This window comes from Crocodylus porosus, unplaced genomic scaffold (genome assembly GCF_001723895.1).
Source record: "Crocodylus porosus isolate Cpor-Errol unplaced genomic scaffold, CroPor_comp1, whole genome shotgun sequence".
NCBI lineage: Eukaryota > Metazoa > Chordata > Crocodylia > Crocodylidae > Crocodylus > Crocodylus porosus.
In genome coordinates, this window is record NW_017728922.1 from 5,271,023 (window position 1) to 5,287,461 (window position 16,439).

General features: G+C 40.9%; 1 protein-coding gene across 2 annotated transcripts in view; it reads right to left on the reverse strand.

Moving 5' to 3' along the window:
- The window catches only part of RPN2 (ribophorin II), a 29,511-nt gene extending 15,772 nt beyond the window's left edge, over positions 1 to 13,739 (reverse strand). The window contains exons 1-6 of one of the 2 annotated variants that reach the window (XM_019539653.1): positions 13,641 to 13,739; positions 11,495 to 11,682; positions 8,343 to 8,438; positions 7,129 to 7,304; positions 3,091 to 3,166; positions 2,538 to 2,672 (exon numbers count right to left, since the gene is read on the reverse strand). In XM_019539653.1, the coding sequence (XP_019395198.1) occupies positions 2,538 to 2,672; positions 3,091 to 3,166; positions 7,129 to 7,304; positions 8,343 to 8,438; positions 11,495 to 11,682; positions 13,641 to 13,653 (684 nt within the window). In that variant the 5' untranslated portion in view covers positions 13,654 to 13,739. The remainder of the gene's footprint in view (positions 1 to 2,537; positions 2,673 to 3,090; positions 3,167 to 7,128; positions 7,305 to 8,342; positions 8,439 to 11,494; positions 11,683 to 13,640) is intronic. The other variant, XM_019539655.1, reaches the window with a different exon arrangement.
- Between the last annotated feature and the right edge of the window lie 2,700 nt (positions 13,740 to 16,439).

The window sequence follows — 16,439 nt, forward strand, 5'->3', positions numbered from 1 at the left end:
AAATGTGGGAAGACTCCCTGCTTCCTGAAAAATTTCAAAAAAGCCAGTCTAATTAAATGCTAACAACCTCCTTTCCTGTGTAAATCTTTTCCCAGAATACCTGTGAGTTCATATTAGGTCTTCTGCAGAGGACAAAGACAAAGACTTATTATCACTTATACTAAAATCCACAAACTTAAATGTAAAAATCTTAAATGCATTTTGTTTCCATTATTTAGACAATACAAGTATCATCTCTCTAAACTGCAGGTGGTTTGCATATATATTAGGTTTCTCATTCTTGGCTCCAAGTTTCCAGCATAGGACACGTAGTGTGCCAGATGCCTGTAGTTCAAGCGTGGGATTCCAGTTATACACAAGCCTTAGACAAGAACTAATGTTTTGAAACAAAATAGCTTAAAACCATTTCAATTTCAGGGGGGATGTCTGAGCCAAAATCTGATCTGGGAGGGGCTTAGTAATCAAATCCAAAAGCCTGCATAAACCTCACATTATTCCAACAGAGTGGCAGCATATAAAATGCAGGTCCAAAGATCAAGATCAAAATAAACACCAAACTCAGAAGGCAAACACATCTTCATCTTTACTGAATTTCCTACCTGCACACTTTTAACATAGCTTCCAATTTTTCAACGCCCCCACCCCTGAGTCTGTATTTAACATGCTAGCGAATACAGGACAAATAAAGGCACGCAAGTAGAAGCTCTGTGTCTCTATTTAACACCAATCCCGCGCAGTGTAATGTTACCCCCACAGGGCACCTGGTAGGATCAGGGCCTTAAAAAAAACAACCAACACACTGACCAAAAACTGCAAAAAACCCATGAACTGTTGTTTTAAATATAAATCTATTAAAGTTTAGAAGTGACTCTGTTGGCTTTCTGAAAAGTAGGCATTTTATCCATTCAGGAACAAAAAGAAAAGAAAAAGATCCAACAAAAGAGCTCCTGACAGTCTGAGTTAGACTCAACACTGAACAATTTTCTTTAATTGAACCAATTTATTTTTTTACGTCATTGGTACTCTAACATTCTGGAACACATTCATCAGATTTACTGTCTACAGAACGACATCAAAATTGCTCCATCAAGTTTGCCTGGCAGCACCATGGAAAGAGACCAGGAATGAACTTAAGACACCACACACATGGGCTTCATTCTTAACCCCTACTGTCTCACCTACTACCTTCACGATGCACCAGGCTGCTGTGCGTAACTTCCTATATTATTATATGCACATTATAAAGGTATATGTAAAAAAAAAAAAAAAAAAAGTGAAATTTGCCTACAAAATACTGAACACAAAATCCTGTAGAGAACCTGCCAGAATAATTTCTGGCTAATTTAACTGTGACCCTGGCTATAAACATTTTTGCAAGACAGGGCACATTGCAATAGGGCTGTGCGAAATGGCACCGTTCTGTTTTGATCTGTGTCAAGGTTTCGACGGAATAGCGTTTTGTATTGAATTTCATTTGGATTCAAAACAGTTGTTTTGTTTTGCTTCGTTGAAACAGTGAGGCTGTTTCAACATTTCGCTAGATTGGGCCGAGGCCAAGGAGTCAGCCCAGCTGGGCTGACTCTGGCCCTGGCTCGTTGATTGCACTGGGGAGGCAAAGTCAGTCCAGCTGGACTGACTTCCCATCCCCAACGCTATGGTCGAAACATTTTGACTTCTGAAACATTTCCACTAGCCTTGTTTTGTTTTGAGAACGTTTTGAAGCCCTTTGTTTCGTTTCGATTTTGCTGTTTCAACTTCAAAATGAGTCAAAACAATGTCGAAACAAAGTGGCCAGCAAAATTTCACACAGCCCTACCTTGCAACTACGTTGGGGCAACTGCATGCAAACAAACATCTGCAGAGGGGCAAAAAAACTATCCAGTATTTGAACAGAAGTAATATTTTCTCAGCAGGTTTATCTACATACAAGGAGTTCCAGCCATACTCTACAACCTTTTCCCCCTCAGAGCATCTAATTTGTTTCCTAGGTCTATGCAAGTTTTTTTTTAACTGCCATCAGAGCGTTTGGACATCAAATTTTAGTGTCTATACTCCCCCACAAAAAGTGCACTAACTGGAAAGCAGTACTCTCCTCTAGGGAACATTGTGGTCAAAACCAGTATACCTCCTCTTCATTTCTCTCATTAAGATACTTAAGTTTCCCACCTCCTCCACCTAATTAGCATTGGTACAACACTCTGAATCTGTGAAGTGCTACAGAAGAAACAAAATCTCCAAAAACAAGTTTTGTTTCAACAAATTTCAAAAAACTGCCTTAAAAAAAGCAATACCAAGATAGGTTTGCCATCACCTCCTGTACTTCTGAGGCTTGGTTTTTCTCACTCCTGTACTCAAGTTGTACTTTCTTCCCAGCTGATAGTTAAAAGAGTCTCCTTTCATATCTTCCTGTTTACTGAAGACATTTTTGTTCATTATGGACAAATCCTGATCACAGTTACACACATTACTTATGCCTCATAATGACTCCAGGTGCAATAATTAACTATGAGCAGTGGATGGAAAGAGCCAATACATACTTCCTTCATTGCTGGCTCTGTACCCACATGATCTGACAGTTTATAGGTAGCAGCAATAAATAATGCAGTAGTCTCAAGTCCTTCTTCAAATTGTAGATATACTCCACCCAAGTCATCCAAACGAGCAACAAGGTCCTGAAAGCAAGAGAAAGAAATTACCCAAAAGGCAAAGACAAATACTGGAACTTAAGGGACTGGGTTTTATCTCTAAGGCATGTGTTCATCAGGCATTCACACAAGGATCACAGAGTTTTCCTCTAACCCAAATTCTCTCTGAAATTTTAGAAATATACAAGAACAAAGCATCAGCCAACCTGAAAAACCTTTAATAATTTTGGGGGGTTTTAAATGGTAAATTTAAGGTTGCTTCTGTTTGACGTACAGTCCACAATATTGGATTAACTTTTTCAAAGTGGAGGGTTGCTTTAAAATGAGTTACTAAGCAAACCCCATACCAAAGGAAAGGGAAATGAGCTGATTTTTTTTCATTTTAAAAGATTTATGGATCTACAGAAAAAGAGTCTGAATAATAAGGGAACACAAACATTCTTACCTCTATCTCCTCCACAATGCTACTCAAATCTGCCTGCTGGGACAAGTATGATGCTGTCTCCAAAGCCTGAATAGTTCTGGAACAATGAAAACCAAAACAGTGATGAATAAGCAATGTGAGATTCTACCTATTTAAAAGCAGAACGCTGCTCAACCCAAAGCAATTACACAGTCTCAATTACAACTGAAATGGAAATAGATGCTGTAAATGCATTCTTCTCAGGGGTTCAGAGGACAACAAAACCTGAAGAGGTGCCTAAGATATTTTGTTTTTAAAAAAAGTCAAGTAAAGGGATACTATTAAGTTCAGAAAACCGCCCCAGGGTAAAGCTGTTTTTGACATAAAACATTAAGACAAAAATTTCCTAATTTCAGTAGCTAAAGTGAGACCCCTAAATAAGTGGGACAATTCCAGGGACAGAATTCCTGGATTCTTGTTGATACAAATGACAGCTGTGGTTGGTTAATACTTAGAAAAATGAGGCCATTTACAGTTCCCTAAATAAGTATCTGGAAGCTTGACCTTAGGATCCTCCATTTGAGGAAGTGTGTACTTTCCATTAACCTGTTGGTTTACTTCTTGCATTTCTCTCTACTTGTCAGAGGAATACAGGCAAGTTGGCCAGTTTCACTTTTGTTTCTAGGTAACTTCATTTCTGCTTATGCATTAATACAAAGTGCTATATTATGCCAAGCATCAATAAACACGGCTGCCGCAATGCTGAACAGCTGTTTTTATTAGCATGCCAGAACTGTTCAACCTTTGACGAAGTTTTGTGTTTTCAGTTTTGCACTGGAGATTTCTTTGGGAGAATGGTAACAAACAACAGGAAAATAATCTGACCTATCTTTATGGCTAAGGGAAGTCAATTCTTGGACCAGAGGTGCTTCCTAGGAAGTACAATGGGAATTCAGCTGGACATTCTTAACGAGGGGATCACTTGTATGCTGTTTGTGACCACCTCTGTACAGGAACTGCTGTAGACAGTGCTAACAAACATTATATTAAGATGCTAATCTTAGTTTACATTATTTATTTCTTCTACATCGTGAAACTAACATACATAGCCCTTAAATCCACTACATCAGGGGATGGCCTACTTCATGCTTTAAAAGACACAGCAAGGACTTAAACTGTTAGTTAATGTAAGCTTCATGAACACTTTCTTAAGAAAACAGATTTTGTAAAGTGTTTTCTACACTAAAAATCTGTATTTAAGGCTCTGACACTGCTCATTATAAAGAATTCTGAATACAATACAGCCACCTTATAAATATGCAAATATTACCCATTCCTGACGCTGGATTTGGAAAACGAGAAGACGTTGGTGTTTGGAGTACACCAGAAGTACTTTCTAGTTGAACCAACTCCCAGACCCTCACCCAAATCAGTAGGCATATTTCCTCATTACTCCCGTATCTGACAGCTGCTACCAACACAGCCAATGACATCTGTCACAAAACATGTTGCTTATGCTCTAGTCACAGCTGGGGATTAATTCACTGCAACTAATTTTAAGCAATTTAATTAAGGACTTGCTTATGCAACAAAGAAATGGGACTTTTCCCCTGGCCCTAAAGAAGCAGAGCAGAGGGGAAACAAAAGCCAGCTTTTTATAATGGGTCATTTAGAAGACTGGACTTGATATAAGAATAGAAAAGTATTTTGCATACCATCATCTTCAGACCTTCTTAACAGCTTTGCTAGCAATCAGCACAATAGCAATATGAAGTTAAAACAATCTTTAGCCTTTCCATTCTCCTGCTCTTCTAAAACAAAGTGCAAAGTAAAACCAATACCTGATTTTGCTGTTCTGCTCTAATAGGGGTGGAACAGGAAGATAAGTGTTTTGCTGCCCCATTCTGGGAAAGAAGCCCTTCCCATTCTGGGTTACAGAGCTAGAACTGTCATCCTCTGACAACTGAGGCAGCATGTTAGAAATTTGGACAGAACATCTAACAACAAAGTAAAGTTAACTGCATAAAGGTTAACATCAGAAAATGTCTCTGTCAAATACTAAAGCAAGGCAACTAATATCCAAAAATGCAAGTTACTTGTATCAAGACTCATGTTCTCAGACATAAGTGTGACACAACCCCTTGTGTGTCTCTTCTCTTTCAAACAAACATTCTGAGAGCAATTTGCAGGTCACACCAGCTAGCAGAACCTTAAATCTCATGAAACAATAAATTCTACAAGAAAGGGAAAGTGTTGTTTTCATATAGGCTGGATCATGTGACAAGAATCTCAGAGGACACACAAAACTATCACCATATTGCTAGTGATCATGAAAATTAATCTACTCACGGAAGAGAGCAGTTTGTAATGGCTTTGATCATGAGCTCCCCAAGCAGCCATTTTGAGCATCAGGCTATCGTGTATACTTTAATGCAATTTTTTGTTCATAATACTCATATTTCAGTGTTTTCATTTGCTCATTCAGCAAGAGAGGTGTATTTAAAAAGGACAGGGACTGCACAAAAGCACTTGCTTTACAATTGGTCTAATATATGCACAAGAACAGGTATTTTATTTTCAATTGAACATGATATCAGAATAGCACACACAAGTAAGTGCTTTGATTCAGCTTTAACAGAATTTCCATTCATTTTTCAAAACCCACCCCTACCCCAAAGCAATTTTCTACTCATTTTGAAAAAAAGATGCTAAGTAAATTTGGATGGTGCAAAGATGGGACAGTAAGAAACCAGTGGCTGAACTTTCTTGTTTTTTAGTAAAGGAACAAATGGTTATAAAAACTCCTGCAACCCCTCCCCACCCCGCAGTCAATTCATTTATAGCACCAATGTATTATCAACGATCTCACAGTAATTTCAGAGATCTGAGCCATTAGTGGGCCCAACATTACAATCCGGTGATGCCACTGACTCACAATGCCTTCCAGTGGGAATGAAGGAAGCATTGGGCCCTGACTATGCATTTCATGACATATTCCCCATATGGATATTGCATGGAGACCATGCAAGCATTTTGGGACCGCAGAAGCAGGCTGTCTTACAGGAACACTTCTCATTGAGTCATTGTATTTTTATTGCCTCTACTCCCCTTGGAAAAAGCACTCTAGGATTATTATATCATTTCAGTTTTCCTAAAAATTTGCTGAAGCAAGGTTAAATTTTCCCCTTATTCAAGAAAACCACTCTAATGGATCAGGTGACTGAACATGCAGACATGCCAAGAACCCACAACCTAGGCACTATTCTGTCCCGTCCCTAAGCATATGGTAAACTCAGCTGCACTTCCCAAAGTCATAGCATATCTATGAAAAGTGTGTAAGTAGGATGGTTTGCGTTGTCAGAAAAAACAAAAGCATCACAGAAGCTTTTAACTTGCCCTCCTCTGTTCTAACACACTATCGGAACTATTTGTAATTCACTTGCTTCATCAATCCTACAAAGTGCTCAGAAAATTTAAAAACAGAAAGAGCCAGGATCCTGAGTCCCTACATAACACAGGAGAAACTGTACCTGAGAAACTGGTACAGATAAATGAGGTTCTGGACCATACCAAATTTTGAGGAAAAAAGTATTTTGCAGTTTTCTTCCCTTCCTAAGGGCAGTGGCTGTCTCTTGTGCTTTGTTCATTAACCTAATTGCACTGTAAGGAACTTCTTCCAGTGCCAAATGTCAAGATAACTTTTAGCATCAGGCAAGGGATTTTTCCTAAACTAGACACAGCTTGGCCTAAGAATGACAACACTGAGGCAGAAAATGAGTCAATTCTACAGAGGTAAAAATAAACTAAAAAATGTATTTGCTTCAGGGTACAGGTTCTCCACAGAAAAGGAAAACACTAGAAGATGGCTTGCAAAATCTCAGAGTGAACAATCCTCAGAAAAGAGCAGATTCTTCTCCCCAAGCAGCTGACCCTAAAGTGCAGATGCCTGCAATGAAAATACAGTATATAATCCACAATGTGATACAGAAAACATACACAGGCAACCTTCATTTCAACAGCCACCTGCAAAAAGAAACAGCACAAAACAGATTAAATAATTTTATTCTGAACAAGACTTACGCCAAAACGTTCTCCTCTTTGCTAAGACGAGAAGTCAAGGCACTAAGTGCTTCCTGGGAAGCTAGAGGCAGCCCAAACCCACTGAGGGCTCCTACAGCATGGAAGATCTGAGTGACTGATGAATCCTCACTGACAGCTGCAAGCAGCAGCTCTCTGGTCTCATTTGAAATGGCAACCTGAGACAGAACACAGAAAAGGTAAGCCAGTGTTTAAACAACCCCTGCACCGTTACCTGAATCTCTTTGCAGTCATGCTCAATGCCCGAGCTATGGCTCCTTAATAACTGAGGGGGGAGGCCTTCTACTATTTGTAATTTTTCAGTGTAAACAAAAAAGAGCCTTCACAATATTATTTGCATCATGGTAGCATCCAAGAGCCTCAGTTCCTGAACCTGGGGATCATCTCACAAGTTACCATACAAACAGAACAGCAGTCCCTGCTCCAAGGAGATTACAATCCATGTAGAATTTTCTCAATGTTTGTGACTAAAACTCAGTGGTAATTCTCCTCTTGGCTCAACAGTACTTAGGAAGAGGATCCAAAATGCTACAATAACCATCAGCTCTGCCTCTGACAGCATTCCAGCAATCTATTATACATTCAACTTCCCAGTTGAGGAACTGAAGATTTTGGGGATGCAAGGAAGGTTTGCAACTCTTAGATTCTCTGCCATCAGGAGTAACGTGAAAGGTAGGCAAACTTGTATTGGTGAGAAAATGGTAGATGTCCACAGGAAGACTTACTCACCTCTGTGGAATAAGGACACGGAAAAGCTAAACTGTGAACCTGGCACTTCCTAACTGCTTAGCTTTGCAATCTAAACTGTTCTTTTAACACATAGTTGATGCAACTTAAGTAAATAAAACTTCAAGAGATATGCACAGACCTGCTACTACTGATGGCACTGATATACAAACAGGAAAGAAAATAAAAAGCTTTACTGGCCCGTGCCTTGCCAGTGGAAGAAAGTCAATTTCTGATCAAATGTTCAAAACTGTCTAGGAAAACAAAAAACTGTTTAGAGTCAGATAAATGTAAACATCACCATTCAACCAAAAGATTCCAAAACACTTCATAAGCTACGTATCCAAGATACGATCAAAATGCAGCTACCTAGTAGCAGGCTGAAAGTAGGAAAGGTAGTTTTATCTAAAAACAAGGCTTGAGGTTTACTTGAGAGGACATGGAAGTCTCGTTTAGGGTCTCGAACTCACCTCACACCCAGACAGAGCCTGACTGGCTTGTGCAGCATAGAAAAGGGAATCAACACTGTTGGGGTCTATATTAGACCTGATGAAATCACATGTGGCCTGTACAGAAAAATAAGAAAATTAATGGTATGAATCATGATCATTGTCACTGAAAGAAAGGTTAAGTGACACTTTCAATACTTCTTGATGAGGTGGCAGCTACATGCAGTTTATCTTCTTGCATTAACCAAAAGCCTCTACCCAAGACCTTGATTTTGCTAGGTACCTTACAAACAGAGATGCTGTCTGTACAAAACAGACAGATGATTTTCAGGTACGCTGTAATCCAATTAAATGCCAAATTTAAACTGTGTCCAAATTTACTAATTATTGTATATAAAAGTATTTATAGGAGGGAAGTCATGTGTATAACGTTATGGATTAGCACTCTGGGATAGTGTGCATGACACAAAAACCATTACCAGATGCAATTCAAATGTATAATCTCATCTTCCAAATCACAGGAGGAAGGAAGGTAGCTAGGCACTTACAACCTAGCTACCTAAAGGCAAGTTACAGGAATTACTTGGAACCTGTAACAAGTACATCCCAAGAAGCCTACAGTGACTAACCTGACAATCAGAAAATGGCTAGATCCTGTCAATGTCAATGCTGCTATCAGAGGCAAAGTCCTCAAAGCAGTAAGTGAAGAACCTTAACAAGGTGTAAAGAGCAGAAAATAGGCTGTATCTACACAAATTAAGTACTGGCTTAAACAGTACCTTCAAGATTGAAAGCACTGGTTTTGGGAAATAGACTAGTGCCACTCTAACAATTTAAATAGCTGTCCACCTTATCTGCAGGTGTCTTCAATGCCTTATAATATGTCTTACTGTCAGACGAGTGGTGCAGACGGAAACAAGATCATTAATGCAGCACATAAATTGTGAAATCAGAAAAAGATTTCAGCAATTTGTAGACATTACAATAATAGCTGCTCTTTGGATAATTGCGCTGTGGATCTGTACTACTTATCTGAGGCACAGTTTATTGGCAAAGACTACCCCAAAATGTCAGTATTTACTGAAGCATAATGATGGGCTAGTATTTTGCTACCTCTACCTGCTGTTATTTTTAGCTGTGGAAAAATATAAGATCCAAAGAACAGAATTATATATCACACTTACTGTCAGATATTAACCCTATAGAAACAAGTATTATGGCATTGCTGACAGAACAAGTTCAAAGACCAGCAACAGACAGCAATAGGCAAGAGGAACTTACTTACAAGGAAAGTTCAAAAAAAGTCAAATGTGTATAGCTTAGAGACTCAGATAAGCAGAACATAAAAGCAATCAACAAACATGTAAACACAAAGATTTCAAAACCATGTGCTAATGGCAGTAGCTTAAGATATGCTGGTGATGCACATACTATGAGAAAATATGACATGGCTAAAAAAAAAAATAAAATAGTAGCGGCTGTATAACTGCCCAAAAAGTGATGCCAGAAATGGGAGAGAAGCACACTGCTGACTCCCATTTAAATAGAGCTCCAGAGTACTCAACATCTGACCCATTTTTTCTTTGGAAACGTATGGCTAAACTAAGCCATTCTTCAGAGTTGATCTGCAGGGACAAAGTAAGTTAAGATATACATGGATCTGATGACAGGCTAACATAGTAAAATGAACGGACCCGTCAAAAGTAAAATTACAATTTCCAAGCAGCAACTATAAGAATAACTACTTCATCCTAAGGAAATATGTAGCAGTGGTGATAAAATAGTAAAACAGGGTAGATAAAAACCAATTATTTAAAAAATTGTTTTTAATCAGATTTTTTATTTAAATCAGATTTTTTGATTTAACCATACTTTTGATTATTTTGTTTAAGATGCTTTTAAAAAAATAAACATCTATAGTTGTAATTTAAGATATGTAAATGCTCAAAGATATCATCATGGAATAGAGATTATAACTTCTAATTGTATACTATTTGAGACGGTATATTCATGTAACCTTTTTAGAAGTTTTATAAATAGGTACCAGCAGGCCATGGACTATATTAGGGGCCCAATCTTATAGGATTCCCAGAGGCTCCTGTATAGATTAGTAAAGATTAAAAAAAATGCACAGGGACTCAGTAAGTGGCCCTCTGCCCAAAATAGTCACCTGTCCCTGTTCTAGACGGAGCACTGAGTTTTGGCAAGCCATCAAGGGCCACATGACAGGCAGCCCAGGACAGATATATTAATTTTGTTTTAGGGGCCCCATGGGCCGGATAGAATGGCCTGGCAAGCCACACTTGGCCCCCGGGCCGCATTTTGCCCACCCCAGTCTAGAAGATCCCATTAAGCATTTCTGTGATGCTTAGTTTCAGTTCTCAAACTGTGGATTTGTGTCTCCAGAGATAACAGGCAGACAAGGTTCTTTAGGAAGAGGTGAGGTCTTTTATCAGACCAAGTAAATAGTTGGAAAAATTATTCTTTGCAAGCTTTTGGGCACAAAGACCCTTCTTCAAGCATAGGGAGAGTTTTTTTGTCTCCAGAGAGAACATCCTTGTTAGCAACAGTATACAGAGATGACAAATAATAGACCTCATTACCTACCCATCAGCCCTATTGTCTCTCTGCAAGTTTGTGCACCCACACAGTCAAGCCCTTACCTCTCTCTAAAAGTGCAGTTTCAAGAAGTTAAATGAATAAAGGATATCAAACAAGAATGCACTTTTTGTAGAAAACAATAATTAAATTGAGGCTTCCTGACCAGTGATTTAAATCATGAGTTAAATTGATTTGATTTAAATCAAATCCACCCTGTAGTAAAGCTAGGAATAATTTGTATTGGTTTAACCAATTACAGACCAAGGAAGTGCTGCTTTTCTTACACTGTGCTCCGTGCCCCACCCCATCCCCTCCTACAAAAAATTGTTTGACAAATGCTGGGGGGCAGAGGGATCAGCTATGTAACTTCAAAAGAAGAGAAATTATCAATGTTAGCAAGATTTTTCATGCATAATTAGTTCACTGCTGGAAATACTTAGACCAAACAATACTTAATCAAGCCATTAGTATGCAGAAATCCTCCCAGGCTGTACTCAGGATTTAGAAATAAGCAAGAGGGGGAAGAAGAGATGGTTTTTGAAACTACACTTTTAATAGCAGAATTGTCTCACCCGCTCATCAGACATGCGCACCCCCAGCTTGCTAAGTCCTACAATGGAGTAGAAAGCAGTTTCTAAATTTATGAATGGACGCTCCAAAGAAGCTTTCAGTCTTTCAACATCACGGCTTGTGAGATAGTGGCTAGGAGTCAGGGCACTGACGATGGTAACAAGTATTAATGCCAAGAGGATGCTTGAACCTAAAAAAGAAAAGAGGCCGTTGAACAGTGTACAAGCTGCTTCAGTGACAACATGAATGTCGTTACTCAGGATGCATAAAAGGCTGTTTTCTTTTTTTAAAAATCAATTTAACGTAAATTATTTTTACATCTAAATCATTAAACCTGTTTAAAGCTGTATTTGAAATCATAAGCATTTATATTAAGCCGTAAATTGACTAAAACTTATTAACATAGTTTTAATTCACTATAAATAACAGTGAAGCAGTGTGTGTTTGCTGCCAGCATTAAATAAAAGAAAAATCAAAACATTCAATGAGCGGATTTGGGTTTTTTTCATTTGTGGACCCCTAAAACTTTCTGAATGGAGTTGCAGATCTCTTTGAACTGTAAATGTAGGTATTTACATGCTTTTGATTGATCAATAATTTTTCATGGACCCCTTAAATACTGCTTTAGGACCTCATCCAAAAGCAGACAGATGTGAATCATGTGTTGTCATTTGAGTAATTAAATGCAAGTATCTGGATAAACATGTTAGCAACCATATAGTTGGGGGGAGGGAGAATTATACCTCTATAGATACACAATCTTCAGCTGTACAGTTGCTTATATTTTTATCCAGATTCTTATATCTATCTATAGCTATCTAGACATCCATATCCTAAAGAAAGCATAAATCTCACAAGCGGGGAACCATTAAAGTTTGGTATCACTTCTGCTAACCATGATGTTACATAGGTAGATATTGATCTATCATCTAGACGAGCACCTATACAGCTGGAATGGCTGTATATATCCATCTATATCGATAGATGGAGAGAGATGTACATTTCAGCTTTACAGCTGCTTATACATTTATCCAGGTTCTATATCTATCGATTTATCTATCTCTATAGCTATAGATATCCAGGTAGCTATATCCTAAAGAAAGCACAATTCTTATGGGTGGGGGACCTTTAAAAGGCCAGGGACCTGCAATTAACTACAGCCTTTAACTGTACTTTATGGTACCACTTCTGCTCATGGTGCTGTTAGGAAGGATAGATAGCTATTGATCCATCACCTATCTAGATGAGCAACCGTACAGCTGGAACATGTGTACACATACTTACATGTAAGGAAATGTAGACAGATCTCTATATCCATTTATCCCTTTATTCAGATTCTATATCTGGATATCTATATCTATCTGTAGCTATACATATCCAGATATCACATCCTAAAGAAGCACGATTCTTATGGTGGGGGGGGCTTGAAACAAACTCAAGGACCTGCAATTAAATACAGTACAGACCTTATGCTAAGTTTGGTACCACCTCTACTAACTGTAACATCAAAACAGATGGATAGCTAGTGACATATCCCCTGTCTAGATGAGCCCCAGTGCAGCTGGAAGGTGTGCGTGCATCTCTGCACAGACAGACAGACACACAGTCTCTGTCCACACAGGCAGACGGATGTGAACATTTCAGCCCCTTGGCTGCTTGTACTTGTACCCAAACCGTGCCCCTACAGTGCTGCACGGAGCCTGGCCTACAGCTTAGATCACTGCTGGAGACCCCAGGCCTGGGTGGGGCAGAAGCTGCCACCCGCTCCCCCGTACCTCCCGCGGGCAGACGCAAGCATAGTTTTGTTGCTTTTTTTCACATTTTATTTTTGAGGAAAATTTTCTTAGGTCAACTTCTCCAAACGAGGTCCAAATCTGTTTGAATCATTCCCGTGTGGCCGTGCTACCGGCAAGCGCCCTCCACCCCCGCTTGCGGCTTCAGAGGCCGAAGTGCCCTAGGTGCAGGCCCGCGCCCGGATGCCCCCGAGTTCTGCTGCTAGGGAGGAGCCTCCCGCTCCCACCGAGGCGGTCCTTCAGCCCGCGGACGGCCCGAGCCTGCCCCCGCAAGGAACCACGGGTGCGGCGGGGCTGTTCCCGGACCCCCGCCCGAGGCCGAGACAGGGCTGGCCTGGGCCAGACCTCTCCTTACCGCGCGCCGCCATCGCGCCGCCTCAGCCGGGGGAAGCGGGCCGGCGCCTACCACCGAGCCCCGCGGGGGGAGGAACCATTCCCTACACGGGAGGGGGTGATCAAACCCCGGCGAGAGCAAGTAACTGGGGCAGCCCGTCCTGCCCGCCCGAGTGCGTGAAGTGCGCAGTGCAGAGCGCAGAGGGCACCAGCTGGGCCACCCCGTCAGCCCCCGCCCCCCTAGGGAGCTGGAATGGTACATTCCTGCCACCTCTCCCGAGTCTCCTGTGGGGGGCGGGACCCTGGCTAGGATGTGTTCTTCGCTGATTGGTCATCGTCCCAGCCACTCACAGCCGAGGAGGCGGATTTAAAGGAGTAGTGAGAGGATGGTCTTATGGGTTGTCTTGTATCGAGACCTGCACGTGTACTGGGACGCCGCGGCCGTAGGCGGAGCTGAGTGTCCCCGATGCTCAGGCCTAGCCAGGCCACGTGCGCCGCGCCACTAACATGGAAACAAGTCGCTGCTGATGACCCAGCAGTGCGATCATCCCAGTGACCCCCACTCCTACCCCGGTGTCCCAACCTCAGTGCAGGGCCCCAAAATCAGGAGACAAGGCAAGATGTTGTTAAAAGCAGTAAATATTTGGGATCTTCTCTTGCTGCCCAGTTTCTAGTGGTCACAATTTGAAACCGGCTTCTGGCCCCTGCTCCATTTTACAGGGCAACAAAGAAAAGTGTCTTAATTCTTTTTGTGGTTGGGCCTGAAAGTAGTATTGTAACTCTCTGCTACTTCTTTCCTGGCTTTACGCTAGGAGGTGTGGTCAGGAGCAGTCATGGAGGCCACAGACAGCTTGAAGACCTGGTTTATGTCTGAGACTGGATGAAACCCTGAATGGGTTTATAACTGGGGGATTGCAAAGGGGCATCAAGCTATCTTGGCCCTTTAGAATGGGCTGTGCGGCTGCACCGTATATGCCATATGGCCTCTGGTATCTTAATGTAAAGGTAGCTAGTCCCCAAAATACTTCAAGGAGAGGTGAAAACTGTAAATGGGATTACAAAACAGGATATATAGAAACTGATGCAGCAGAGAAATGGACCAGAGGAGTTAACTCTGCTGCATGGGCAGGCGACTGCAGCGAGATGTGGGGAGAGAGAAAGGTCAGGAGGAATTTTGGAAGGTGTGCTGAAATTGGGACTTCTGCCAGAATCCCTCAACACAGTAGTGTCAGGCCCCTGCAAGCAGGCCAGTTGTAAGAAGACAACATCACTGCAGTTGCATTACATTTGGTTGCTGCAATGTGTTATTCCATCTAAAGCAAAATAATGCTCGATACCTGGTTGCTCTAACTCTGAGTTTCCTGTACACCAGGCTTACTGAATGCAAGATAAATTGTCCTATAAACACAGGGTGACTTCGAACCTTTGACCTCTAGATAATCCTCCAAGCAATTTGTGAAAACTTTAAAAAACAGATGTTGGATTTAATTAGTTCCAGGCCAGGCTCCAGGTGTCCTGGTTGCATAGTTCACATGAATGAAGGAAGGAGCCACAGAGGAGCAACAAGCCTAGAAAGGGCATCTGCAAGTAAATAGGGAACTCACCATAACACAGTTCTAAGGGAGCTTTTTCAAAAATGCCCTTTGCTGATGAATGCATGTGCAGCTTAGGCAGTGATGGTGTACAGACTAAAACACTGGTTCGTGAACACAAGTCATTGGCCTGGTCCACATTTTTCCCCAATATTTAATACCAAGAAAAAAGAAACCAGAAATAATTAGAGTGAAACCCTTGCCCCATTGAAGTGAATGACAAAACTCCCATTGATGTATATCAGGACAGGATTTCATCCTTAAGGGATAAATAACATCCCCTAAATTTGGTGACCTTAATCATATGCTGAAGAGCTAAAATTGATATACTGGGCTGAGAACTTGCTTTGAAATCACCTGATGTAATTCCTGACCTCAGCCCCATCCTGAGGGTGAGGGTGAGTTCAGGCTGAAACATACTCCACAATTGTCTGCCTGTATTGTAGAATTCCTGCTTTGGGTGCTTATGTCAGTCGTTCACTGTATTTCATGTTTGTACTTGTATCCTGTTACATTTTGGATGGCTTTAAAAAAAGTGAAAGTAATAATATTATTTGTGGTCAGTGTGATAAATTGATCTATGCTGGGGCTGGAAAAAGTTTTGGAGGGTCCTTGCCTTGGGGTTCCCAAAGAGGAAATGGACCGGAAATATTTTTAGGACACCTGTTATTAATGACCAGGCTTTAAATAAACATGCTATGACTAATGGCAGAGTTCCCAGGGCCAGCAGCAGGGACATTCCTCAGGCAACACAGCAATCTGCCTTCCCAAGCATGTCTCAGCTGAAAGCTGCATAAAAGGTTCATAGTTGCTTGGCAAAAATCAGTGTTTCATACACAGCAGCATAACCAGATTGTTACGAGTGGTTTGGGAAGTCATCAGCTAAGGGAGAGCACAGTAGAGAGTGCATGTTAATTTTAGGGTGAGGAATTTAACTGGGGGCTTAACTGGGGGCTTCAACTACTTCAGAGTCAGTTAATTGGTATACACATGCTATTGGTTTTATGCCCTCTGTGCAAGTCTTCTTAACTATACAGCGAATTTTCAACTCTTTAGAGAAGAGGGGATTTCACACATCATTGAAAAATAGAGTAGAAGGTCCCTCAAGATGTCAACTAGTCCTACCTCCTGCAAAAGGTAGAATCCCCTCTCTCTTCAGAGTCCCTTCCTCCCCAACCCCACCACATCACCAGAAGGACCTCACCCACTATCACTAATCAAATCTACTA